The sequence below is a fragment of the Phaseolus vulgaris genome, chromosome 9 (assembly GCF_051622355.1).
Source record: "Phaseolus vulgaris cultivar YP4 chromosome 9, ASM5162235v1, whole genome shotgun sequence".
NCBI classification, from domain to species: Eukaryota; Viridiplantae; Streptophyta; class Magnoliopsida; order Fabales; family Fabaceae; genus Phaseolus; species Phaseolus vulgaris.
This window is the reverse complement of record NC_143506.1, coordinates 25,717,497-25,743,140: the sequence shown is the minus strand read 5'-3', so window position 1 is coordinate 25,743,140 and position 25,644 is coordinate 25,717,497. Positions and strand designations below refer to the sequence as shown.

General features: G+C 33.4%; 2 protein-coding genes across 3 annotated transcripts; both read right to left on the bottom strand.

Moving 5' to 3' along the window:
* Nucleotides 1-340: 340 nt before the first annotated feature.
* Nucleotides 341-4,833, bottom strand: FRI (FRIGIDA-like protein). Its single transcript, XM_068624833.1, has 3 exons — nt 3,763-4,833; nt 1,548-1,723; nt 341-1,452 (listed from the first exon to the last, which is right to left on the bottom strand). The coding sequence occupies exons 1-3, from the start codon at nt 4,652-4,654 to the stop codon at nt 667-669; spliced, it is 1,854 nt and encodes a 617-aa protein (XP_068480934.1). The 5' UTR covers nt 4,655-4,833; the 3' UTR covers nt 341-666.
* Nucleotides 4,834-9,834: 5,001 nt separating this feature from the next.
* ERD1 (Clp ATPase) lies at nt 9,835-16,616 on the bottom strand. 2 transcript variants are annotated; one of them, XM_068624388.2, is made up of 12 exons: nt 15,308-16,616; nt 14,738-14,898; nt 14,413-14,642; nt 14,188-14,296; nt 13,956-14,086; nt 12,544-12,645; nt 12,172-12,453; nt 11,986-12,080; nt 11,599-11,893; nt 11,210-11,443; nt 10,830-11,063; nt 9,835-10,406 (listed from the first exon to the last, which is right to left on the bottom strand). In XM_068624388.2, exons 1-12 carry the CDS (start codon nt 15,958-15,960, stop codon nt 10,110-10,112), a joined length of 2,823 nt encoding a protein of 940 aa, XP_068480489.1. In that variant the 5' UTR covers nt 15,961-16,616; the 3' UTR covers nt 9,835-10,109. The 2 variants fall into 2 exon arrangements, with proteins under 2 accessions (XP_068480489.1, XP_090151128.1); XM_090295002.1 differs by having other exon boundaries at nt 14,738-14,917; nt 15,308-16,069.
* Between the last annotated feature and the right edge of the window lie 9,028 nt (nt 16,617-25,644).

Below are 25,644 nucleotides of genomic sequence, written 5' to 3'. Positions count from 1 at the left end.
AATATATTAATAATACACCTTTCCCGTGCAGTGCACAGGTTAAAAATCTAGTTTTAATAGAACACAATCATTTTACGAAATAACAAACTAAAGAACCAAATCGAATAAAAAACAAGAAATTCAAATCATCACCTAACCTAAAATTAGAACACCGAAGCTAGTTTCCTGCCCCTGCCTATACAAGGATTGAATCTGATTTTAATTTCTGTAAAACCATTAATTACCGTCAATAACAAGATAAAATAAAATAAATCCTTAAGACTTTTATCAATCAAACATTTAATTTTTTTTCACCTTTATTTACCATTTGGTCAATTTTGAAAACTTGAAAGAATAAAAATAGACCATACGACCTCATTGAGCCGTTGAAGTGATTTTTCGGGAGTTATCCAAATAAGAACTGTACAAGCCCCCTCTCAAGCGAGAATACTTTTAGGGAGGTGAGGGCTGAGTAAAATAAAATACCTTCCAAAATAGACAAATATGGTAGCAAAGCCACGGCGATATTCAATCCTATGGCTATCACTATAAAGACTAGATGCAAGTTGAGAACAAAACTAACATCATACAATTCAGTATTTCCATGGGCAGATGAATATTTGTAGAGCATGATCAGAAGACAGTAATTTGGAGAACTGTACTGTACTACTACCCACCCAGGAATGACTATGAATCGAAAACACCATCAGCGAAGCTATACAAATCAGAACCTCCACTGCGACTAGAAGCACCAATAGAGTGATGCTCTGACACTCCTGCGAAACCTTCGATAGATGTTTTCCCATACAAATTGTTTACTAGTGCTGATGTAGACTGCCCCGCGAAACTCTGCCCAACTGACCTATCATGAGACAATGCCCCTTCCCCAACTCCATGCCATCTATAACTATTGCTGTTTAGCACTGTCCCAACATTATCTCTTATCATATCCCCCTGATACCCAGAATATGAACCACCCATAGCTCCTCCAAGCATATTAGCCCCATTTGCAACTGTACTTCCAAGATATTTTTCGGCCAAGGAATCTGAAACAGATCCAAGTTGTATAGATGCTGCACTGAGATAACTATTTGGGTAACCATATGATCTACCGTCCAGCAAATGGGCTGCCAATGAACCATCATACGAGCTATTGCCATCCATACGAACAATCCTTTGCTCGTGCAAGGCGGCAAGTGGGGGTGATAGCACAGACGCATCTCTCCCAGCAAACCGTGTTCGTTTTGCGTCTGGAATCTTCATTTTGTTAGATGAAGTGTTTTTATCTACTTTTCTCTTGATCATTGACTTCTCTTCAATTTTTATATTGGTATCACTAATATCTTTCTCCAAGTTGATAATTTTATCCTTAAGTTGCCACCCAGGAATAAGTTTTACGAAGTCAATATTGTGACCTTCCAAACAGTTCACTACAGATTTCAAAACAGCTAAATATTTTTCATGTGCTTGCTTCTGTGAAATATCAACATATGTCAACAACGTTAATATTCATAATGGAAAAAAAAAATACTCAATATTATAAATATTGGAAACCAGCTAAAACATACCAGCGCACTAGGAAAATCATTTGCATCTTGCTTGGCTTTCTTCCATGTTTCTTCAGATTTCTGTAGAAATGAAGTCAGAGCTGTCTGAGGAGAATATTTCTCTTCAAGCCCAAAGGTATAAGCCAAATCAACAGCTTTAACAACCATGCCTTTTCTTATCATCCCATCTGCAATATCTGTGGCCAATGTAAACAAAAAATGAGAAAAAAACCTTTTCAGAGTAGAAAGTAACAACATATTCATCATAATCATTAAGGCTAACATGCCTGATCGAGGAAGAGTAGGACTGTTAGGAGGGAAATGAAATTAAAGGGGATGTTCATTTTCAATAGTTGATGATTGGTAAGGGGTTGACAATTCTTTTCAATTCAATTTTATGATGCAAGAAAGGAAAGGTGTCATAGGGTGGAGCGTCAGTGAGTCGCAAATTATTTTCCACCATTAAACAGACCACCCTATAGCAGCACACCGACCAATGTCTCAGGTATTCTAAACAATTAGAAATTGCATACCAAAGTATAATGATTTTCTTAAACTATCATGAGGAAAATAGAAAGAGTGTTAGAAAAATATGTATTTAATAGGATTCAGGAGATGTTTATTAACATGGTGGTCAAAATCATGATCCAAAGCAATCTTCTTCTCCCTCTCCGATCTCGTGTCACCTGAAAGTCGCGATTTTTGCAGATCACGTTGGATCGTCATGGTAAATCGCAACTTGCATGGGAGCAGTGATTCTCACAAATTCACAATGCAGTCCCTCCTAGATGTGCCTCTCATGATCTCAATATTCCTCACAATGGCGCCTCTCGCAACCTTGACGTTCATTGCAGCGCTTCTCATGACCTCGACACACCTTGCAGCAACATTCCTTATGGCTGCGCTTCTCAAGGTCTCAATGTACCTTGAGGCAGGGCCTCTCACAGCCTTGACACTCCTTGCAAGGCCTATTGTATTGCACCAGGCGAAACCTCTCACAGCAGCTCTTGTGAAGCAAATAGGTTTTTCGTTGGGTTGGGAAGCTTGACCCAATTTGGAACCCGAAACCTAAGCTCAATTTGTTTGTATCAAAGCCCAATTGCATAACTAAAGAAACCATGTGACTGCCTCTCTTTCAAAGCCCAATTGTTACTGTTTTGTAACTAGGAAGGACTATGTAACTATTTTATATATTATGAAGTTCAATTATGAATTCTGAGTGAGATACAATGATTTTGTGAGTGTATCTATAAATTTTATAAATTTTGTAAGATCTTCAATCCGTTTTACGACCTCTTGATTTACAATCCATATTTCCCTTTCCAATTTTGAATAAGATCTCGATTTTGACTACCATGATACAAAGCTAATACAAGTATTAACTAAAAAAGATTTCAAAATATGACACAAAAGTCAACATCCAACACTGAGAGTAATGCAGCAAAAACAGAGTTGTCACAAGCAAAGTTGAAATATTATATTTCAGTCTTACAGTTGTAAAATCTTAAATTAAGCCATCAACTACATTCCAAACCCCCCAGACAACGTAAGCAGGATGAAAACAAGGATCCACACCACCAAATGATCTTAAACTAAAATATAAAAAAGATAGCTGCAAACTTGCAGTAACAAGTGATTTGGGCGTAGCAACTTATAGCCAAAATCTGCATTGAACTCTCAAAGGGAACAGATTGGCATTCATAAAATATTTGTTTGTGTCCGAAAAAGGGAGGATTTATACATCCCAGAAAAGGTCAATGAGTCAACAGCATGACAAAGAACTGAATAGCAAAACTCATCACAGAATTTCTCTCCAGGCTTGTTCCAAACCTGAAGATGTTAGTCTTAGGGCAGTATACTGTCACCAAACAGTCTGACATTGTCTATAAAAAAATTCACCCACTTTGAGCCTCATTAAAAAGCTTACTTTACCTATAGATTCCATCTAAACTAACTCGCCACTCAAGTCTCGGCAAAGAAAACAGTTTACTTTCTTTCAGTGTTTTGATCTGACAATTAATCAAGGCATCACCTCAGCTTGTTGGCGATTTAAACCCTAATGGAAACCATAGATATTGACGACTATGACGGAAACAAAACCATTCCATTTCTTAGCATTCTACAACTTTCAAATTTTATCAACAAAGCTGTAAAGTACAATATCCTATTCATATTCATCAGGCTATCACTATGATTGTTGCATTAAAAATAACATACAATACATATAAATACATACCTGAAACCCTCTTAAGCAAGAGCTGAGACTGGCGCAGGGCATCGGAGATTTCTCTACCATTGCTAACGCTAACTAAGTTGCATATATCCTCATCCCTGAAAACACCAGGAATCCCAAAGCCAGCAACGAACAAAATCAGACCCCTGGCATCAATCTCAGAGGCCTTCGACAAACCCCCTTCAACAATGAGCCTCTTCCTCCACGCAACCGCGGCCGAATCTGCCTCTTTCTTCAGCGAAGCCTCCACTTCTTCCTCGTTACCAACACGTCCAGAGAGCAAATAGTATTCCAAAACCAGAACCGAAACCTGCCTCGCTGGAATCATCGGCGAGTCCTTCGTGTACGCTTTGCTTCCCTGAAGGAAAAACCTCCCAATGCATTCAAACACGAGCTTCGAGGGCTTCGGCGCACTCTTCAACGCAACGGGAACCTGTTCCCGAAGCGACGCCGTTTCGGATAAACGCGATAACACGTATTTACGCAGGCCGCGGCTATTCATCGTTTTGCAAAGCGAAAGAAGTTCGTCCTCTTCCTTTTCTTCTTCTTTTACTTTCTCTTCCTCTCCCCCTTCCTCTTCCGCCTTAGGATTTGGCTTCGGAATGGAATCTGTTTTACCACTGTCTGATTGAGAGACGCTGGCTTCGGTTGTTTCTTTCGCATTCGGCGAGGCGTTGGACCCTGACAGTTGGAGTTCCTTCGTCCTTGCGTCGATGGCGTGTTCGATGAAATCGAGGTGTCTCTGCAGTTCATCGTACCTGCTCTTGAAGGTTTGTATGGCAATGGAGAGGTTGTTGAGTTGGTTCACCGATTTCTCCAATTTGTCTCCGGCGTCGTTTTGGTCTTCCGGTGGCAACGATGGTAGTCCGTCTGTGAGGCTCTCGGTGGTGGCCATGGCGTGAAAATGCACTGAGAATGAAAAGCAAAACCCTAGAATTTGCGCCAAAGAGAGAAATTGATTCCAGTTTCCGGTGGCACTGCAGGAACGCAATCACGTGGATAAAAGCGTGAGCCAGTAGAAGGAAGGGTGTGTGAAGTTACAGAGGGATGGGCCTATGCATCTTACTCGCAAGTGGCCCATAAGACTTAAAACTTTTTATTTTATTTTTTAGAAAAAAAATGTGGTTTTAATGCTTTATGTTTGGATAAACGTTGTTTTCATTTCAATCCTTAACATTGATGAATTAGTATCCAAAATTCATTAAATATGTATTTTTTTATTTTATAATGGTAAAAATTATCACTGGATAATAAATTTAAATGTAAACTATGTTTACATATTTCTAATATTAGAGAATTAATTTATATCGATGCCAAACAATAGGGACTAAAAGAAAATTTGAAAAAAGGTTAAATTTTATTTAGATAAATTGTAATTTCGAAAATATTTAATTTTTAATGTGATTTTAGTCTTTTTTTTTTCTATTTCATTTCAAATTCTAGAAGAAGAAAAAGTAAATTTATTTCAATACTCAATTTTTCATACATTTTTTTGTTTTGATATGATTGGAACTTATGCCTAAAATGTTTATTGAAAGGTATAATTAAATAATAATTTAATTAATTAATATGTAAAATTAAAATTTATATCAAAATATAGAGGGTTGAAATTGCAAAACAAAATAAAATTGTGAATACCATTTGTGTTTTTTTTTACTAGCAGTTTATTCTGATTTGTACACATTCAGTCTAATGTTTTAAATATTGTGGTTATAAATATACAAATTATCACGAAAATAAATTGAAATGATTAAAATTCAATAACATTTTCAATCTTAATATGTGGCAAAGCATGATAAAGGTGGTTAAAATATGAAATATGTTAAAATTGTATTAGATAAGAGATGAATGAATTTAATTTAGATACAAGATAAAATAATTAAAAATAAAATACAAGTTAAAAGATAGTAGAATAATTAAAAATAACAAAGATAGTTAGTTTCAAGAAATCATGGACAGAAGTTAATGAAATTGTTATTTAAATGAGAAAAAGGAAGAACACAATTTTACTTGTTAAGTTGACCATTAAATATATTGTAAAGAAAAAGATTTCGAAAAATATACTATTAAATTTATTGATCGAAAAATTATTAAATTGTGAAATTTCAAAAAAATCACATTTTTGGCACATATGTAAATCTTCCTACGACCTTACAACAACAAAAGGTTTAATAATAACACACGCACACACTTATCTTGAATCTTTTTTTAAAAAAATAATAGCTTGCTGAAAATACTCCAGAAAAGATATACAAAATTCAATTACTAAGTCCTAGGTATTAACGAAATTTAAAATTAATTCTCAAGTTTGTATTGTTCTGTTCCACTATTTCATATTAAAAAGTAATACACTTTAAAAAATAAAATGTTTTTCAAATATAAATAGATATCTTCACACTACATGTTTAATTATAATAGTAAATCATTTAAAATTTAATTTGCATAATCATGTAAATACAATTATATGATTTAATTATATTGATTAATTCCTTAAAGTTCTGGTTAAGTGTTGTTTGGATCACACACCTAATATGGCTTCTCTTTCAAATGAAATTTATGGAAACTTGACTTAGGATTAATATTGATAAGATACCAAACAAGTTGTTATTTCCATCTATGAAAAGATTGATAAAGCTCATATTTATATTAGGGATTCTCTTGTGTATAAAGAAAAGCAAGCTAAATATTATCTCGAGTATGCTTTAGATTCTCAACACTGTTTTTGAAGGAAAAAATGAAAATATATTAGTTCTGTACGGTGATAGAAATGTTATTTTTTTTCTTTTTCATCTTGTGGTGAATAGGAGAAATAATTTAAGTAGTATACATCAGCTTGTGCAAGAGGATGAGATTTTGGAAGATCCTAAAGCTATTGAAGATCATATTTTCTTCTTTTATAAAACTCTTTGTTCTAAAGTTGGTAACTGCTCTTATGATAAGTAGAACAAGTTAATTGCTAAATATATTATTTCTTTTGGTAAGAAAATTTTATATTGATTAAATGTCCTGATTCCAAGGAAATTAAGCATGCAGTGTTTAACTTTAATGCTAACAATTCTCAGGGTCAGATGGTTTTTGTGGTTCTTTTTATCATGCTTGTTGAGATATTATTGGCACTAATGTACATAATGATGTCAAGAAATATAGAGTTGAATTTTGCCAAGAATGAATTCTAATGTTCTTTCCCTAATTCCTAAAATTTATAGAGTTGATTCCATTAAAAATTGCATACCTATTGTATTTTCGCTTTAAAATCATTTTCAAAATTTTTGATTGTTATTGCTTCTAGGATCATCTTTACCAATCAATATGGGTTCGTGTAGGCCACACATATTCAAGATTGTATTTGTATTACCTTTGAAGTTATAAATATGTTGTCTAAGAAAGTACAGGGGAAAATATTGCTTTTAAAATTGATTTTCAGAAAGCTTTTGATTCTTTAAGTGGGATTTCTTTTAATTGGTTATGAAGTAGTTCAATTTTCATGAAACCTTTTCTAAATGGATTCAGGTTACTCTTTTTACAATTATGTTATCCATCAAAATAAATGGTAACATGACAAGGTTTTTTCTTGTGGCATAGGTGTTCGTTAAGGAGATCCTCTCTTCCCTTTGCTTTTATCTTGCTGAAGAGGTCCTGAGTAGAGAGATCTCAAACCTTATATCCTACACATTTCCCATGGCCAGTCCAAAAAGATTTTGAGTTTCCTTCTCATGTTATTTATTTTAATGACATTCTTCTTTTTTGCAAGGCTAACTCTAGGACTTTTAACTAATCTTATAATGTTCTTACATTCTTATGGTATTTCTTCAGGTCAGTACATTAACTAGGCTAAAAGCGTTTTTTTTCTCTATTGATGATTCTGTTAGTTGTGGTAGAAAAGTTAAGTCTATTTTTAAGTGTAATCGTGAAACTATACCTTTTTTTTTATCTTAGTGTCCTTTTTTTGTAGGTGCTCATGAAACTCGGTTCCTTTAGTCATTTGCACGAATAAAGTCATAATTAAACTTGTCTACTAGAAAGATAAAACTTTGAGTATGATGGGTAGAATTTAGCTGGTTAATATTATTATTGTTGGATTTCTCTCCTATAGCTTCCATGTCTTTAAGTGACCTGTTAGTTTGTTTAAACAAATTGATTAATGGGTCAAAAACTTTATTTTTGTGAATTGGGTTAATGTTTGTTCTCTTAAGACGGAAGGTGGTCTCTAGGTTCTCAAGGTTACTAATTTTCAGGTTGAAAATAAGGTTTGTCTTCTCAAGTTGCTTTAGGATTTTGCTGACTGTCAGAAACCTTGGTCTCTTCTTATGCAAGCCAAGGTTGTTGAAGAATAAATATCAAAAGATTCTTATTTTTAGACTCTCTTCCATATGGTTAGGTAATGAATATTTATATGATGTCGTCCTTGAATATAATTCTTAAACGTGGGCAAGGGGATAATGTTAATTTATGGAATGACCTCTAGCCCCTCTTATATGTTTATCCTTGATTGTAGGTATTCCTTATTCCAAAAGGCTTAAGCTTTCTTCTAAAGTCTTTGGGGTTTGGAATGAGAATTATTGGCCTCTTCCCTCTCCTTCGTCTGATATACATGAGTTTTCGAGTTTGAAGAATGTTGTTATTTCTTATGAGAAGGATGTTCCTAATTGGATGCTCGTGGATTATGACTTTTTAAATCAAAAGTTTGCTCACCTCTTTTTCTCCGCTCCTAGAAACATATGTGATTAAGGTAATATTATTTGATTCTCTTCCATTCCCTTTGCTAAAACGTTGGTTTTATGGAAACTCCTTCACAATAGCTTGCCTACTGATATTGAGGTGCTCAACATAGAAGAGTGGTTTTATGCTTCATGTGTTCTTTATGTAAATCTCACAAGGAGTCTATTTCTCTTCTCTTTTTTGAATAATCTAATCTTGTGCATGTTTGGACTTGGCTTTAGCAAGTTTTCCCTATATGGCTTTTTCTTCCTTTGGGAATCTTATATCTTTTATTAAGTCTCCCGAAATTCCTCTTGTTAGATTGATTAAACTTGCAACTATCTCATTTTCGGTTTGGATGATTTGGAGGAGGAGAAATTATTTCAGGTTTCAACAAGAGATTAATATCTATTTTTTCATTCATTCTATTAAGAGCTACATTAGAATGTCAGATAACTCTTTTAACAAATATATGTATAATGAATGATATATCTAACTTTTCTATCTTGAAGTTTTTTGGAATCAATACTAGGCTTAGAAAAGTCTCTAAGACTACCCAGAGTTTATGGAGTATTCCTCTTGCTGGCTGGTTGGATTAAAAGTCAACATTGATGGTGTTGCTAGAGGTTCTCCTAACCCTTGTTGCTTGTGTTAAAGGAAGTATGGAAGAGTTTGTTGGTGACTTTTCTTCTTTCCTTGAGATCGAGTCTTCCTTCTTTACTAAGTTTATGGGAGCTATCATTGCTATTGAATATGCTAAAGAGATTGGTTACATGTGTTTATGGTTGGAGAATGATTCTACCTTTCTACCTTGCATTTTTTTCTAGAACATCTTGTTCCCTTATTTAAAAATATAAGACTCTATCTTTACAAAACAAATAAACCCTAAACCCTAAACTTTTACATAGGACTAGACTAAATAATAAGTTTGAATATGTTTGATATAACATTATATATTATATATTGACATAACATTTCTTTAGATGTTTTTCCATAATAAGAATAAACTCCCTATGTGTCATTTTACTTAAATTATTATAAAATTTCTTTTTTATTTCTTTGCACGTATTCAATCTAGTATACCCATGTTTATTTGTTTTTTTTTTCTCTTTTATATTATGTTTCATTGATGGAGTCTGAAAAATCAATCTAATTGAGATGTTATGCATAACAAAAATTGAGATAGCATCGTCTATTTTATTATATATTGACATCAATATATTTATTTTCAAAAATAAAATGTCTAAATCGAATACCACGAGTTAATTGTTAATAAATTTCATGGTAAGTACCAGGATTTGCGAATGTACGTTCCCACATCTTTCACCATTTCATCATGCAAACAAAAATTATACCACTTCAAAAAAAAAAACCATGTTTTGTCAACATGAGGACGTGTGTGTGTTTTAATATATAAATGAATATAATTTGAATAGAATGTTTGTGGACTGTTACATGGAATAATGTGTTGCCACATTTAGTAGATTGGACATTTGATGAGCTATGAAGAAGGTAGTTGGTCTATGCTTGCTCATTACACAAGAATCAAATAGCTATGCTAGCAAAGAGACAAAAAAATTGTCATATTATGTGTGTATACCTATCATATACTACTGTTTCTGTACAGTAATTAATTACAGGCATGGCTTGTGTCAGTCAGATAAGTTGACAATCTTATCAAACTGATTTGTAATAAAGGGGTAACCATTAGCATCCAAATCGATGAGGACAGTGTCACCTGGCTTGCATTCTCCAAAAAGAAATGCCTCACTCAATGGATCTTCTATTAGTGATGTAATGGCCCTTCTCAGAGGCCTAGCACCATATGTTGGGTTATAGCCTTGCTGGCACACAAGGTTCTTCATTGCTTCAGACACCTTAACATTGATTCCTAGGGACAACACCCTTTTCTTCATGTCTTGAAGAAGCAAATCCAATATCTTCAGTAACTGTAAAAACACATCAATGAAATGAACATAAAACATCAATGAAATGAACATCCTGGACTAGTCCTTAAAGTTTCAAAAATGTTTATTTTAGATCCTAAATTAACAACTAATATCAATTTGAATATTGAACTTGACAAGTATTCTTTGTAATCTTTAGTATTAGAGGCTAAAATGATATTATAATTCAAGACCAATTTGATGGTTTACTCATCTTGAAAGGTAGCAAAACTATTCATTATAAGATGAGCCTCTGGTTATAGCCTAGATTTGGCAAGTCATCATTTAGTTTCTCAAGCGCAGACAAAATAAGATGCTTGGGGCACAGTTGACTTGTGTAATCAAAATTATTGCTAACAACACCAAGAACCTACCAAATGACCATAATCAATGAGCAATAAAAATCACAACCAAAAGTTCACGAACCTGTGACTTCTCGAGGGGTTGAAACACTACCACTTCATCTATCCTGTTGAGCAATTCTGGACGAAAATATGTCCTTAGTTCTTCAATTACCATCGATTTCAAGCCATTGTATGATGTTGTTTTATCATCAGGAATCAAGAAACCTATGGAGTTGTGTTGACCCTTAGCAATTGCACTAGACCCCACATTTGAAGTCATTACCACCAGTGCATTTTTAAATGAAACTCTGCGACCCTGTTTGATACAGTTTTACAGAAATTAAATTAAACAGAAAATTTAGGAGACCAGCACCATAATAAACTCCACATTACATTGATACAAGTTCGTACTTTTAATTGGCAAATCCAAGCAGATTAAGGTTCAGATTCACATTCACAAACCTGAGAATCAGTAAGTTGACCATCTTCCAAAATTTGAAGAAGAATGTTGAATATATCTGGATGAGCTTTCTCTATTTCATCAAGCAATAACACAGTAAACGGTTTTCTTCTAATAGCTTCAGTTAAAACGCCGCCCTCTCCATAACCAACATAACCTGGGGGTGATCCGATCAATTTGCTCACTGTATGCCGTTCCATGTATTCACTCATGTCTAGTCGTACCATGGCTGCCTCCTGAAATAATTTGCATGGAAGACTAACCATTAAAAGACGAACAACATGTGGTAACGTAATCACTCAAGATCATTAAAAAGAAGAAAAAACAACAAAAGAATATTCACTGATTATTATTGTTTAACATGTACTCTGTATACTCTGTAATGTCTTACCGATCCAAAGTAACATGCAGCCAAAGATTTTGCAAGTTCTGTTTTCCCAACTCCGGTAGGACCACAGAATAACAAGGTAGCTATTGGTCTATCAGGATCCTTGAGGCCAACCCGAGATCTCTTCACAGCTCTAGAAATGGCAGCAACAGCCTCCTCTTGTCCAATCACACGTTTGCGAAGTTGATTATCAAGGTCTAACAGAAGAATTCTTTGATCAACCGTGAGCTTCTGCACAGGAATTCCTGACCAGAGGGAAGCAACTGCTGCTATATCTTCTGGCCCCACTACTATTGGTCTAAAGAGAAAATTAAACGTGTTAGCCACTCAGAAATCAAATCCAGGCACACACAAAAGAATTCCCACAGATTATGAGGTCAAGTAACATACTCATCATCAATGGTTGTAGAAGATAAATATGAATCCAGTATGAGTTCATTGTTTTCGTCAATGTTGGAAGCACCATAGTATTTAAGCTTGCTCTCCTGAACCAGTGAGAAAGAAATGTTATCATAAAATAAAATTGTAAGCAACTGATACAGGCAACAGGAAAAATACTGGAAGCAATGCCATTACCATTTCATGCATGGACTTGACCGCTCTAATTTCTTGCCAGTAATCAGCTGGGCACTTAGAAAGAATGCCAGTTTCTTGTTCCTTTTTCTTCTTAAAGGCTACAATACGAGCTCTGCTTCCTGCTTCATCTATGAGGTCAATAGCTTTATCAGGTAGATACCTATCAACTATGTATCTTGCTGACAAATCAACTGCAGCCTTTATAGCATCTGTTGTGTATCTGCATTTATGATATGCCTCATATTTCTCACGTATGCCCGTAAGGATCTTAATCGCGTCATCCTATATATTGAAATATATAGTCCAATAAGAAATCAAACTATGATTAAATTGTGGGCATATAATGATATAGACATATATATGGAGTACAACCTCACTCGGCTCATCAACCCAAACAGGTTGAAACCGTCGAGCCAACGCTGTGTCTTTTTCAAAGTAAAGTCTGTATTCATCTATGGTGGTTGATGCAATACACTGCAAAGAAGATGAAGTTATTACACTATGAATAGCAGAGAAACTATGGTGTGTGTAATTGTAATGTAATTCCTGATTAAGAAAAAAAGGATTATCCCATCTTATAAAAAAATAATAACTTTGAAGCACATACAAAATGCACCATAAAATGGAAAAACTACAAAGGAAAATCCATCAGCAGTCAGAAATATTTTCTCTTTCAGTTGTTTCACCCAGAGAGTTTAAATTCAGAACACCTCCCCGCCATGAATCCCATCCCAGGGAAAAGGGAAAATCCCAACAAAACAAAAGCATTAACAGAAAATAAGTTATTCAATACTACCGCTTATCAACCAAGCAAAGCAGAAGCCCCACCATTGCACTCAACATTGTCTTAGCATTGTTGAGTATAATTATTTCTGGTCATCACATAGTTAGCTACCATAGTTTTGACTAAAGGTGGCAGGAAAAGTCACAAGTTTCAGGGAGGGGGTTGAATTGTGATCCTTAAAATATTATATTAACTGGATGATCAGAACCTTTCTGATAGTAACCTCAAGTGCACACTAGTGATCAGAAAGGTTTCATATATCAGAAAGTTAGATAGAAAAGCTTGGCTATCATGATTTTATGAATAAGTCGAATTGTATAATCTTATCAACAGCCTTGTCCATGCATTGCACTCTGACATCCCTATTACCTTTTAATTCATTAAACTTGGTACAAATCACTCCAAAAAGAAGTTCATATTATCCAATCCTTAATGCATCTAAGATAAAAAACTATCAGGACCCAGCTAGATGGAAATTAGAGAAACTGAGGGAGACTCAAGCATCATTGAACGTACAACTTTTCCCTAATTTCAGTAACAGGTTGCCCTGTTAATAAAAGAAATTATATATACATATACCCTTTTGACTCCATAACTTACTAAAAAGCAAGATATTTAACAACTAACACTCTTATGATTCATATCTCTTGCACCTCCGAGTGAAGTTCATGGCCCTTCATTGAAGAGAACATATGATATGATCCAAGCTGAGTCTAACAACAAGTATGATAACCTCCGAAATTTTCATCAAGACATCTTTCTTACTAATCTCAGCATTGAATTTCAGTTTCCAAATGTAAATTGATAACCTTATTCAGTAAAATTACTTTGAAAGAGTGGTATCAGACACCTGTAGCTGGGTAGTAAGCAGTAACCATATTTTTTTATCTCTAACCTTAATCTTATATGTAATTGGTAATTGTTTACACCACACCAGCCCTCAAACAGAAAACGTATTTATCTTCTGGAGTCATTCAGAATATAATTAACTAATAATCACCTGAAATTGACCTCTTCCAAGTGCAGGTTTAAGTAAATTAGCAATGTCAAGGCCAGATCCCTTATTTCCTCTCCCAACTGTTCCTGCCTGAACAAGTATATGAACTTCGTCAATGAAGAGAATGACATCACCTGCATTTCGAGAATGATCAGTGAGAGCTAAAACAATCTTGTAACTCGTCAAGCATGTGTTCATCTAACTCTTATACATTCTTTTATATTACAGTATTCACCTGACTTGATCACTTCTTTTATCAACTTTGTAACACGTTCCTCTAGCTCTCCTCTTTCTTTTGCTCCAGCCATTAAGAGGGCTATATCCAAGGACATCACACGCTTTGTCTGCAGAACAAAGAGCAAAGAGTAAAATCACATGGCATAAAACACCCAGAAATACACAAAGGGCAGGGTAGGAAAGAAAAGCTTTAGAAACATCAATCACATATTGAGACACGTACCAATAAAAAGGGAGAAACATCTGCCTTAGCAATACGAAGTGCCAACCCCTCGGCAATAGCAGTTTTTCCAACTCCAGCTTCACCAAGAAGAATGGGATTACTTTTTGTTTTCCTGCATAGTATTTGAATTATTCTCTGAACTTCAACTTCTCGGCCAACAACTGGATCAATTTGTCCTTCACTTGCACGGGCAGTGAGATCCACACAAAATTGTGATAAAGGACTCTCCTCTAACAACCAGAAAATGATGACAAAAAACTCCTCAGTCCTCTCAGCCTTCAAACACAAAAGTACAAAACAGCAGACTTATATACCATTTTCTTACCTCCTGTTGTGCCAGAGGCTCCAGCTTCAGAACCTTTTCTAGAAAGCGATTTGTTAGGAATCCCCTTGGACACTGTGTTAGGTTCTCTACCGTCTTTAGCAATCTCCTTTTGTAATCTGGAGAATGCCACAGCTGCCAATTGATTTCCATTTGTCCCCAATCTGAAATCATATTTGTACACTACCAACATCAATAGCAAAAAAAGAGTTATAGCTACTGGTATTAAAAACCTAAAACATTTGTCTGCAATTTTCTACAACATCAAATATAAAGAAACCACAACCACGACCATGAATCGTTATAGATGGTTTCATATTGTGAAAGATTATAGTTACACACATTTTAAACATAGATCTTTCATGTATTGTGACCGCAAAACTCACAATTGTCTCTAATTTTTTTTACCATATAAAAATCTGTGATCTGTGACCATAAATGCAACTATAAATTAAAATCTCAAGCCTACAATTACTGTCACATCTTTACCAATAACTTTCACAATATCAAGAACTGCAAATCCCACCATAACATAAAATACGAGGACAATAAATCCATGAAATCGAATTATACCTGTAAAGAATCCTACTAACACTTCCATCATCCACTTTGACTAAACCCACAGTAATGTGTTCCGGGGCAACGAATTTGTGTCCCAGAGACTTCGAATACTCCACCGCAGCCTCAAACACTCGCTTCGCATTAACGGAAAAGGGAACCTGCGTGGCACTTGTTTTGTGATCATCATTGACCCCACCACGTGCAGAACTGTTCCGATGCCAGATATTGCGAACAACCTCACGTGCCTTCTCGACCGGGATACCAGACGCGAGAAAACCGTCGGAGGAGCGATCCTCCTCTGCCACAAGTCCCAGCAAGAGATGTTGCGTGTAAACCAATTCGCTTCCGAGCCCTTTGGCTTCCCTCTGCGACAAGACTATGGCTTTTATTGCTCTTTCCGTGAAGCGTTCGAACACAGCGGAAACACCCAACGCTCTTCTTCTCTTCTTGGACCTTCTGATCGGTGCCAACTGCGTGAAGCCTTTTCTTTGAGAGACCAGAAACGAGAGAGCAGTGAAGGGTCGTGGATGAGAGCGCGTGAAAAAGACGTTAGTACGAGGAGAATAGGTGTAGGAGGAAGCGGAAAGGCATGTGGTTGAGGTGGAACAGGATTCCAGAGGAAGTGAACAAGGTAAGGTACCGAACCAGGAGGAGGAAACTTGCATGATTTGGGGTTGGTTTGGACGTGAAAAGTGAAGTGAATGATTTCCGAGTGATTACGTGTGAATGAACAGTAACCGTGAGGCGAAGATCACGGGGGCTTCGTGGAAGACTAAGAAAAAAGAACCTTTTTAATGTTATTTAAGTGTTTGGTTTTGGGTTTGAGAAGAAGGAAAGAAGAACGGGGAAGGAAGGTATAGAGTGAGAATGGAGGACACGTCACCGAGAGAGAGTGAGAGCGAGAGAGAGCAAAAGCCAACTTTTCTTTCTTGCTTGGGAAAGGGCTAATGCTTTCATCCATCCACAAAGCAACACCAAAAGGTCAGCGTAGTACATCCACTTCCCGCAACCTCTCTTGTAGCCGCCAACTAGGTTGTTTTTTCTTACAATTTACAAACACTATTCATTCAAAATTCTTTGGACCCTTCTGAAAGCAGAGTAACGAATGATAAAAATGAACCAAATTCACTTCTTTCTCGTTCAGATGAACTTGTTATTTTGGCAAATTATGGGAAACAAGACCAAATTTTGCTTTCTTTTCTGTTCTTGTAAGGGGTTGCATTGCAATCACAGGTTCCGACTTCAGAGGGTGACTTTTCCACGTTTGAAGAAGTTCCTAGAATCTACTTTTGAACATTTTGAAATCACTAAAAACGTTCCTAGGATCCAACAACAGACGTGCTCTGCCCTATGTAACAGGGACGTTTTCCAACAACCTATAACATACGTGTCCCTGACCCACAATTTGTGTGTACCATGCTGAAAAAAAAAGAGAGTTCATTTTCACATATTTGCTTGCTTCCTTTGTTAGACAGTGTTTGACAATTCTGATGAAAAAACATATTAAATGAATGATAAACGAAAGATTGGCTGACAATTGCTATTGATGAACTTTTGAATGTGACTTTCTTTTAGACTATAGGAAGACCCACTACAGCAACAAAGACTGAGCCACAAAATGCAATGAGAAAGTTGAGGAGTTTATTGGCAAAAACTTTAATATGAGGAGAGCATCATTATCTCTATGTTGGACTAACAACTCTACAAGACAAGCAAAGTGCCACTGAAAAGTACCTCAAAAAGCAACGTTGTTTCATTTCTCTCACTAGAATAGTTTCTTATAGCAAAAGGGGATTCTCAGTTTTGAGAGTCCAATTCTGAGAATTCGAGAATTTGGGTATTTTATTATTTTATTTTTTAAATTATAAAATAATTATTTGTTCATTTATATAAAAAATATAGAAAAAAAAAGATTATCATGAAAAATCACTTAAAAATAAAATTATTTTTAATTTTTTAAATTAATGTTCTCTTTATCTTTGTAATTCTAAATTACAGTTATATTTTTTATCTTCTCAAGCAAAGAATGAGTTATGACTATCTCTCTCCTCTTCTCCAGTTTTTTTTTCTTTTTTCTAAAACACTAGTAACAAGAATAAAATAATATCTTAAGTGACCATTTTCTATGCATGTATTTTATTTTTATTCCCTTACCTTTTTCTTATACAGTTACAACTTTTTTGTCCTATTTGGTTAGTTTATAGTTTTTTTATATCGTTTCCACGGTTGATGATTTTAAAAGTATAGTAACATCGAAAGATTATTTGAACTTTAAAAAAAGTATTAGACATTATTGAAGTTATAGGATAATAATTTGGTCTATATATATTTTATTTAAGAAATCTGAAAGATTTAATTTTTAGTTTAAATATTATAAGAAATTTTTATTTAACTTTGTCATTTAAAAATTATATTAGATTTTAAAGTAAATTTTTAATTATGATTTAAAACTGAAGTAAATATTCAAAATTGAATCAATTTAAAAAGATAAATATTTTAAAACCATTTTAAATACTCATAAATCAATTAATTTTTTTATGAATTTTGTATTTTATTCAATTCTTAATTAATTAATTTAGTTTAAATTTTATATTAATTTTTTTAAGCAAACCAAATTAAACTATTTATTACATTAGCCTATAATACTATATATTTAGAGATAGTTTGGCTTTTTTAATAAAAGTTTTCATAGTGTGAGACATCACTATATAACTTGACATTTCAGTTAGACTGACATCTCAAGTAACAATAATTTCAACTTAGATGCCGTGAAATGGACCTTGGAAAGTTTTAATATAAGCGGTTGAGATTCACAAATCCTCCAGACATAGAGCACGCAATGCCTTGAACCCAAATACATTATCGACAAATAGAAGTAAACATGTTAGTAATAGAACCTTCTTCAAAAAAAGTCTAAGGGATAAGTTACGTAAATAATATATTAATTTTCTTCCCACGCAATGCCTTGAACCCAAATACATTACCGACAATAGAAATAAACATATTAGTAACATAACCTTCTTCAAAAAGGTCTAAAGATAAGCTACATAAATAATATATTGATTTTCTTCCCCACCAACAAATTTGATGTGATAGAGAAAATGATATAGTTACCCAAATCTCAAGCCTAATTGCATTATCTATGTTCTTACAATTGTCTGATACTGAATGTCCCCTATCGAATTCCTCCTGTCTTCTCTTCGATTCCGACCATTCTTCTGGGATGTCAAAGAAGGAGGGTACCTGCAAAGGCATTCTGACATTCAAGTCAATTGAAGTCAATTTTAATGATCCAATTCAAGGTTCAGAGTAGCATTACCTTTCACCGTGGGGGTCCCCTCTTATTTATACTATTCTCATGGGCCTTATACTTATCACGACGATTAAGTCAGACCCAATGGATAAATAACCATGTTTTGTTGCTCCTAAATGGGATTAGCGCACCTAACCTAGAATGTGACGTGGATCTTCTTGAGACCGATAGACCATGAACGTTGTCAGACATCCGATCTATTAATCTCTATAGAAACTGGTCTTTAGTGTCCAATGAACTGACTTACCTGTTGACTAGTGAAAACCATAAATTCGACTATTGTTGACTCTTGATATATCAATCTTAGTTCTTATATTATTATAACTCATCAGCACTCCAATTTAAAAATATAATAGCAAATAAATTTTCTCCAAAGACGGAGAGTTATAAAAGTCAAAAAAAATATTAAATTATGAATGAGATAATGAAAAAATATATACTTTGTATTTTATTTTATTTTTAAAATTTATTTAAAATAACACAATGCTTATTTACCAAAGTCGATCTTATCCTATCCAAAAACATTGTAATCTTACCTTGGACGCGTTGGACGCGTGTTCAAATAAATTCCATCTTTCAAATGTAGTGAAAGAGAACAAAATATTACTTTTTTCCCTCTTTGATATTCCATATAGAAGAAAGTTGTTTCTTTATTATTCATACATTATGAGATAAATTTGACTTGACCAAATCCAGATTTTACTGCTATTTTGACTTGGTCTGTTACTTTACTTCTATCTTGGATCTCTTTCTTCTACTTTCTTCTTATTGTTTCTCTGCTTTTTTCATTATCCTGTTAAAGAAAATATAAAATTATATTTTCACAGTTCTGTGATTTATATTTTCTCATTATTAATATTTCTAACAGTTTGAGTTCAAGTATCTTTCACTATTTTCTCTTATTTCCTCCAATCACTCAACAAGACAATGATGCAGAGGAAATTTATATGCATTCAACTTTTTCTATTTCTTTTTTCAAAGTTTCACATTCAAATCTCCCAAGTTTGATGAACAAATGATTCCAGCAAACTAGAAAAGAATAACACACCAATAGCTCCACGAATACTTCTTTAGTAATGTTTTATCACTAAAACAATTACTAATATGTTATTAAATAATTATTATCTGATATTTAATTAAATGCTATATTTAGTAAGAATATAGTTGAAAAGTTAATTAATAGAAAATATTTTATAGCTGTTAAATGAAAAATATTTAGATAATTTATTGAATCTGTTGAAATAATTTATAATGTAAAATTGCAAACATAAAAGTAAGCATGTTTATATGATTTTTTTTATTATTTTATTTTATTAATAATGTTTTGAGTGTTTATAATTTAGTTTTTTAATTAATTGTAAATTATTGTTAATTTTATTTATAGATAAATTATTTTACGGTATAGTTTAGTTTTAATTTCTATATTTTTATTTTCATATTTAATATTTTACTATTATTCTTATAGACTATCTTACAATATTTTCTTTTCAACCAAATTTAAAATACAAAAAAAAAGCACTCAAGGGAACATCATATTTTTATTATAAAATTTGTGTAATGTGTAAAATACCTTAAAATATATAATAAAGCTATTCTTATATATTTAAAAAGGATAGAACATAAATTTAATAAGCATTCCAAAGATAAAAAAAAAATATAAAAGTTTAAAAGGAAACATTTCAAACAATACTACTTCAAACAAAAAAAAATTATCAAACATTTTTGCAATATCAAACAATTTTTTTAATTAATGAAAAAAATAGAAACTAGCTAAAAAGATATACTAATTCTCTTGATTACCTTGAAAATCATACCATAATTTGGGTTAATTAATTATCTAAATCTAACATAAGTGAAGATTTGATGAGTAATAGAAATAAAATGGGTGGAAATGTAGAAGTTGGAGTGCTTGAGTGTTTTTTCAACCTTTGTGTGCGGAGCGAGCATGGTGGCATGAAACACGGTGAATTGGTGTGCGTGTGCCCACTTTTTCTTCTTTCTACAGATTCTTCTCGTTAATATTTCATGCTAAATATTTCAACACTATCAACTCAACATATTTGTTCATGGTTTCAAAATGTTCCAATAATTGTCCACTGAATTTGAATATATGTTTTAGTATTATATAATTTTTTCTTAATTTTTGTAATTTTTTTGCAAAAAGTAATAATGAAAGAAAAAAAAAACATTTTGAAGTATAAAGATGTACAAGACTAATAATAAGTAGCTCACCCATAACACCGCTAGAAAACATAAAAATTTTAGAATATGTTACTCGTTCAAGTATCAAAGTTGAAGAAAATTCTTTCAAATAAGCACTCATGTGATACATGTCTTCTGAAAAATGCATTAAACTCTTGCTTAAAATAAATTGTTCTAGTAATTTTAGTATAATCTCGTATAGTCTAAGCATCGAGGTTAAGAATTATTTTTATATATATTTTTCACTCTTAACTTTCTGAAATGTATTTTAAGGACAAAAATTCTGATTGAACTCCAAATTTAAAAGTGGAGAATAGTTTAAATGTTGATAATCCATTCCATGCTCAAGTAATAACTATTCAAACCGTATAAGTATAATATTTTTCAATTACTCATATTTTGAGTAGTTAAAATGTTAAAAAAATATAGAATATATTCTCTCAAAAATGAGAAATATATGTGATTTTTTAGGAAATTGTTTTTCAATTATTTTTGTATATATATATATATAGTTAGCATGGGTTATTATTTTGAGGTTTATTATAATTTTCTTATTAATTATGAGATTAGTTTAGTGTTATCTTTAATTTGATGTTGATAATTTAATATATTTTTATTTATGTGATATAGTCTTAATTTTTTATATCAAATTTAAAGAAAAATTCAAAAAATAGCCTTTATATTAGACTTGATTCAAACACACAGCTATTACATTATTTAGTAATTCTCTATCTTACCATACTCTTTTAAAGAAATATACGAACATGCTTCTCAACTAAGATATTACTAACACCTATTCATTCATTTTCGACTATTTGATGCAATTTTTATTTATTTTTCTTAAATGTCTCAAAACATTATCTTAAAAAAAAAAGAAATATTCTTAGAATAAGATGATCAAATAAAATACGATGATACAACTATCACTACAAGGAAATCATGAAATAGAAACTAATTTTTAAAGACTAAAATAATTAGTTGTAATAGTAACTAAATTAGAGATCATTTTAGAAACTAAAAAAAAAATGGTTTCTAAATTAGTTTCTATTATTGTTAAATAATTTTTAAATTGGTATCTAATTAGCAACAAAAGTTTTTGCTACCAAATTTAGAAACTAAATAATTGGTAGTTAAATACTCGAACAAGCACATAATAAGGATGTTATAATCTTTGCCTTGTAGAAGATACAAGCATAAATGCAAACTAAGACAACAAAAGGACAAAATGCAGACCAGGACAACAAAAGCACAAAAAGAATCCAAACTCAAAACCCTATTTCTTATTTAGTCACTCTAGACAAAAGTTATCAATTATTAAGAAATCAAAAGTAAATAGGGGCAGGGAGAATGGAGAAAAACCCAAACGACATTCTCCTAAAAATCCAATTTTTACAATTCATTTACAAATATTGGTCATACACACAAGAATTCCTAGTTCTTCTACAACATCATCCAAATTCTTTCAATTTTCTTATTCACCCAACATGATTTCAATGAAAGACCCAAATTTTAACTGAAGACAGAAAACCAAAACGAAAACAACAACAAAAAAACAGCTTTAGTTAACTCATCCCATCCTTGTACTAAATCAGATCCAATTCAGAGAGAGTCTGCAACAACACTCATCACATAAATAAAAGTCCTTTCATAGACACAAGACATACATACATAAATAGAGAAAGAGAACTTACACAACCAATATATAAGGTAGAAATGTCTTCCTTTGACCCAATCAATGTATTTAATATTAGGGTTACAAAACTGATTATCTCCAGCAATAAACTTTGTAGCATAAGCTTCTAGAAACATGAAAAGACGTGAGAAAGGTAGTAAGAGAAACACAATGGGTGGAGAAAACACCCTTTTCTTCATCATATCCTACATCATTACCGATTTGCTTCCTTGGTTGTAGTTACACTCTTCACAGTTACTCATATTTCCAATCAAATGTTGTCACTCTTTGTTTCCCCCTTTGTTTCTCCCTTCAAATACACTCGTCAAACCAAACAATCCATGTCAACGTTATAATACACTCCATGTAGAAAGTTTGTTTGTCACATGAAAAAATATTAACATTGTGTACTTATGATGATTTATTCTAATAGTTTTCATAATATAAGAACACAAGTAATCTAAAATTTCGAATAAGAACTAGAATCAATCTCACCTGAAAATACGACTAAAAACATATTTAGTTCCATATAAAAATTAACTCTACTAGTCTCATTCTTTGTCAAAATAATTTATATAAAGGAATAATTTTCATATTTGATTTAAAAAAAGGTTTCTATATCTTACATATTTTGATTTCTCTTTTAGTTTTATTTGATATAGATGTTTTAAAAGGATTAATACTTTATTAGCGCATATCGGTAACATATTTAAAATTGTTCTTACAACAAGGACCAAGAACACTTGAAATGGGTTAACAAGACTAATCCTTCAATCTTGGGCTGAATACTATCTTGGGCTGGATACTATCTTGGGCTGGATACTTAACTTCTCTCCTTGATGGGAACTCTTTGCTTCTCCTCTCGGCTGGTGCTCTCGGCTTCTCCTCTCGGCTAGTGCTCTCGGCTTCTCCTCTCGGCTGGTGCTCTCGGCTTCTCTTCACAATAGGTGGGGGGTACCTGCAAGTCGCTCCGATGCCAAAGTCAGAAAAGGTTTAACATTCATCAGATAAAATCACTCTTACCTTTTTCTTACTCTGAACTTCTATTTATAGGGTTTCCTTAATGGGCTTTTCTCCTTTTCTGTTGGACTTTCTCTTTACACCTTTTTATTACTTACACACTCCTCCTGTGGGTTTTAAACTTAATTGGGTTTCATTTTTATAGTAATATTTATATTTTATTTTATTCTTTAACATATATCTTTTTCATTTTCGGTTTAAACCTCTCGGTTTCAACCTTTTCCCCTCGTTTACTTAATGTTGTTCTCGGCCTAAACCTCTCGGTTTTAGCCTACCAGTACACTAGCCCCCGAGACAGAAATATTTTTATTTTAAGTTTAAACAAATATTTGTGTCTTAATATAATATAATAATGTTGACATTTGATTTGATTTGATTTGATATGGAACGCTTTGATTTCTGCGCTTTATTTTGCTCAATTTACATGACTTGACAGGAACTTGCCATTTTGACCGTTAGATGACATATTTTTGAATGGTGCCACATTGTTTATAACGTTTGAAATTCTAGGGTTTTCTCTGGGCTATAAATAGGTTTGCCATTGGGTTTTTTATGATTGTGTGAGCTTTGCTGCTGTTGAAAAGGAAGCATATTGTCAATCTTCGTTCAATTCTTGCGAAGGTAATGTCTCTTTCAAGTTCTTCTGCTACTGATGAATTTTCAAGCGCGGGTGGTGAATCAACTGGCCGAGTGGTTCGAGAAGAAGTTCCTCCTGAGTCAAAATCTTCATCTGCCACTCCATCTTGTATGAATGATTCAAGTGGAGCTCCTATTGTTGATATTCCTCAAGAATTTGAATTTATCGTACCCCAGAAAAACCTTCGTCCTGGTTATCAATGGGTTAATCCTAAAGTCCGAGAGTATTTCTCGAAGTATCGTTCTGCTAACGAACTTCGGAGTTTTCTTTCCCGTTCTCAAATTTATTACTCTGATATTGAAAATGATATCATTTCATTTCGGCGTGTTGGTGATGTTGATAATGTGTGTCATGGCCGAGAAGGTGATAGCTATGAATTTTTTTATTTTTATGCTTGCTTTTTCAAAGATCTTCATATTCGATTGCCCTTGAACAATTTTCAAATGGGCGTTCTTAATTTTCTTAATGTTGCTCCTACTCAGCTTCATCCTAATGGTTGGGCTGCGATGCAAGCATTTAGTATTTTGTGTAAATTATTGTCACTTTCTCCTAGTCCCTCTGCGTTTCTATACTATTATAGTTCTCGGCCTGGTAAACGGCCAGGGTGGCTATCCCTTATTAGCAAATCCAATGTGTGTTTTCTTAAGCCTTTTACGTCGTCGTATAAGGATTTTAAAGGAAGTTTTTTCAAAATTCTAATAGAGCCAATAGGAAGAGAATACTTCTTTAATGGAAATTCTCCAAAATTTCCTCTGTATTGGACGAAAGATCCTGTGAAGTTTAACTCAATATCCTTTCATTCGATGGGTGTGGCCGATCATCATGTTATTGAAGTTTTTAGTCGTTTCTCGTATCAAGTTCCCACTCGTGCTTTGCTACAGTTGTATACTTCATCACATCCTCGAGAAGATCTTACTGGTACGTGGTTGTTCCGCATTTTCTTGCTTTTTAGGATAAGTTTTTTAACTTTGCTAAATTTTTTATTGATTTTCAGCTCTGATGGCAAGTACTAATCCGAAAGCTCGATCTTACTTTTCGAAACTACTTAACAAAGTGGGTGATGTAACTCCCCGACGTGAGAATGTGGTAAATCCTGTTGTGGAAGTAGAAAACGTGGAGCCAGTTGCTAATGTTGACGTGGTGGAACCGACAAGTAATGTCGATGTTGCTGGTCCTTCGAAGAAATCAAAGAAACGAGATAGGAGCAGCAAGAGGTCACATTCATCTTCTCGGCGCCATCGCCATAGTGGAAATGTTTCATGTGAACCTCTTCCCGAGACGATTTTTAGTGCTACAAATAAGTATGAAAAATTTGTTCAAACATCTTTTAGAGAATCATCTTACAATATGCTGAAGAATATGGATGCTGCTTCATTAGCGGATTCTGTTATTGAATTATCAAGTAGAAATCTTTTGATTGGAAAAATGATGAAAGAGAAGAATGGAAACTGCGTGTCGTTATCCGAATTTGAAAAGCTGAAGAATGATCTTGCTGAGTATAAGGA

Excerpts from the sequence above, each read along its gene's own strand:
- FRI (XM_068624833.1), bottom strand. The coding sequence starts at position 4,654 with ATGGCCACCACCGAGAGCCTCACAGACGGACTACCATCGTTGCCACCG. Across the intron at positions 1,724-3,762 it reads CTTGCTTAAGAGGGTTTCAG|ATATTGCAGATGGGATGATA; the intron begins GTATGTATTTAT and ends CATTGGCCACAG. Across the intron at positions 1,453-1,547 it reads ATGATTTTCCTAGTGCGCTG|AAGCAAGCACATGAAAAATA; the intron begins GTATGTTTTAGC and ends GATATTTCACAG.
- ERD1 (XM_068624388.2), bottom strand. The coding sequence starts at position 15,960 with ATGCAAGTTTCCTCCTCCTGGTTCGGTACCTTACCTTGTTCACTTCCT. Across the intron at positions 14,899-15,307 it reads GTTAGTAGGATTCTTTACAG|ATTGGGGACAAATGGAAATC; the intron begins GTATAATTCGAT and ends ATATGATTTCAG. Across the intron at positions 14,087-14,187 it reads AAAAGAAGTGATCAAGTCAG|GTGATGTCATTCTCTTCATT; the intron begins GTGAATACTGTA and ends CTCGAAATGCAG.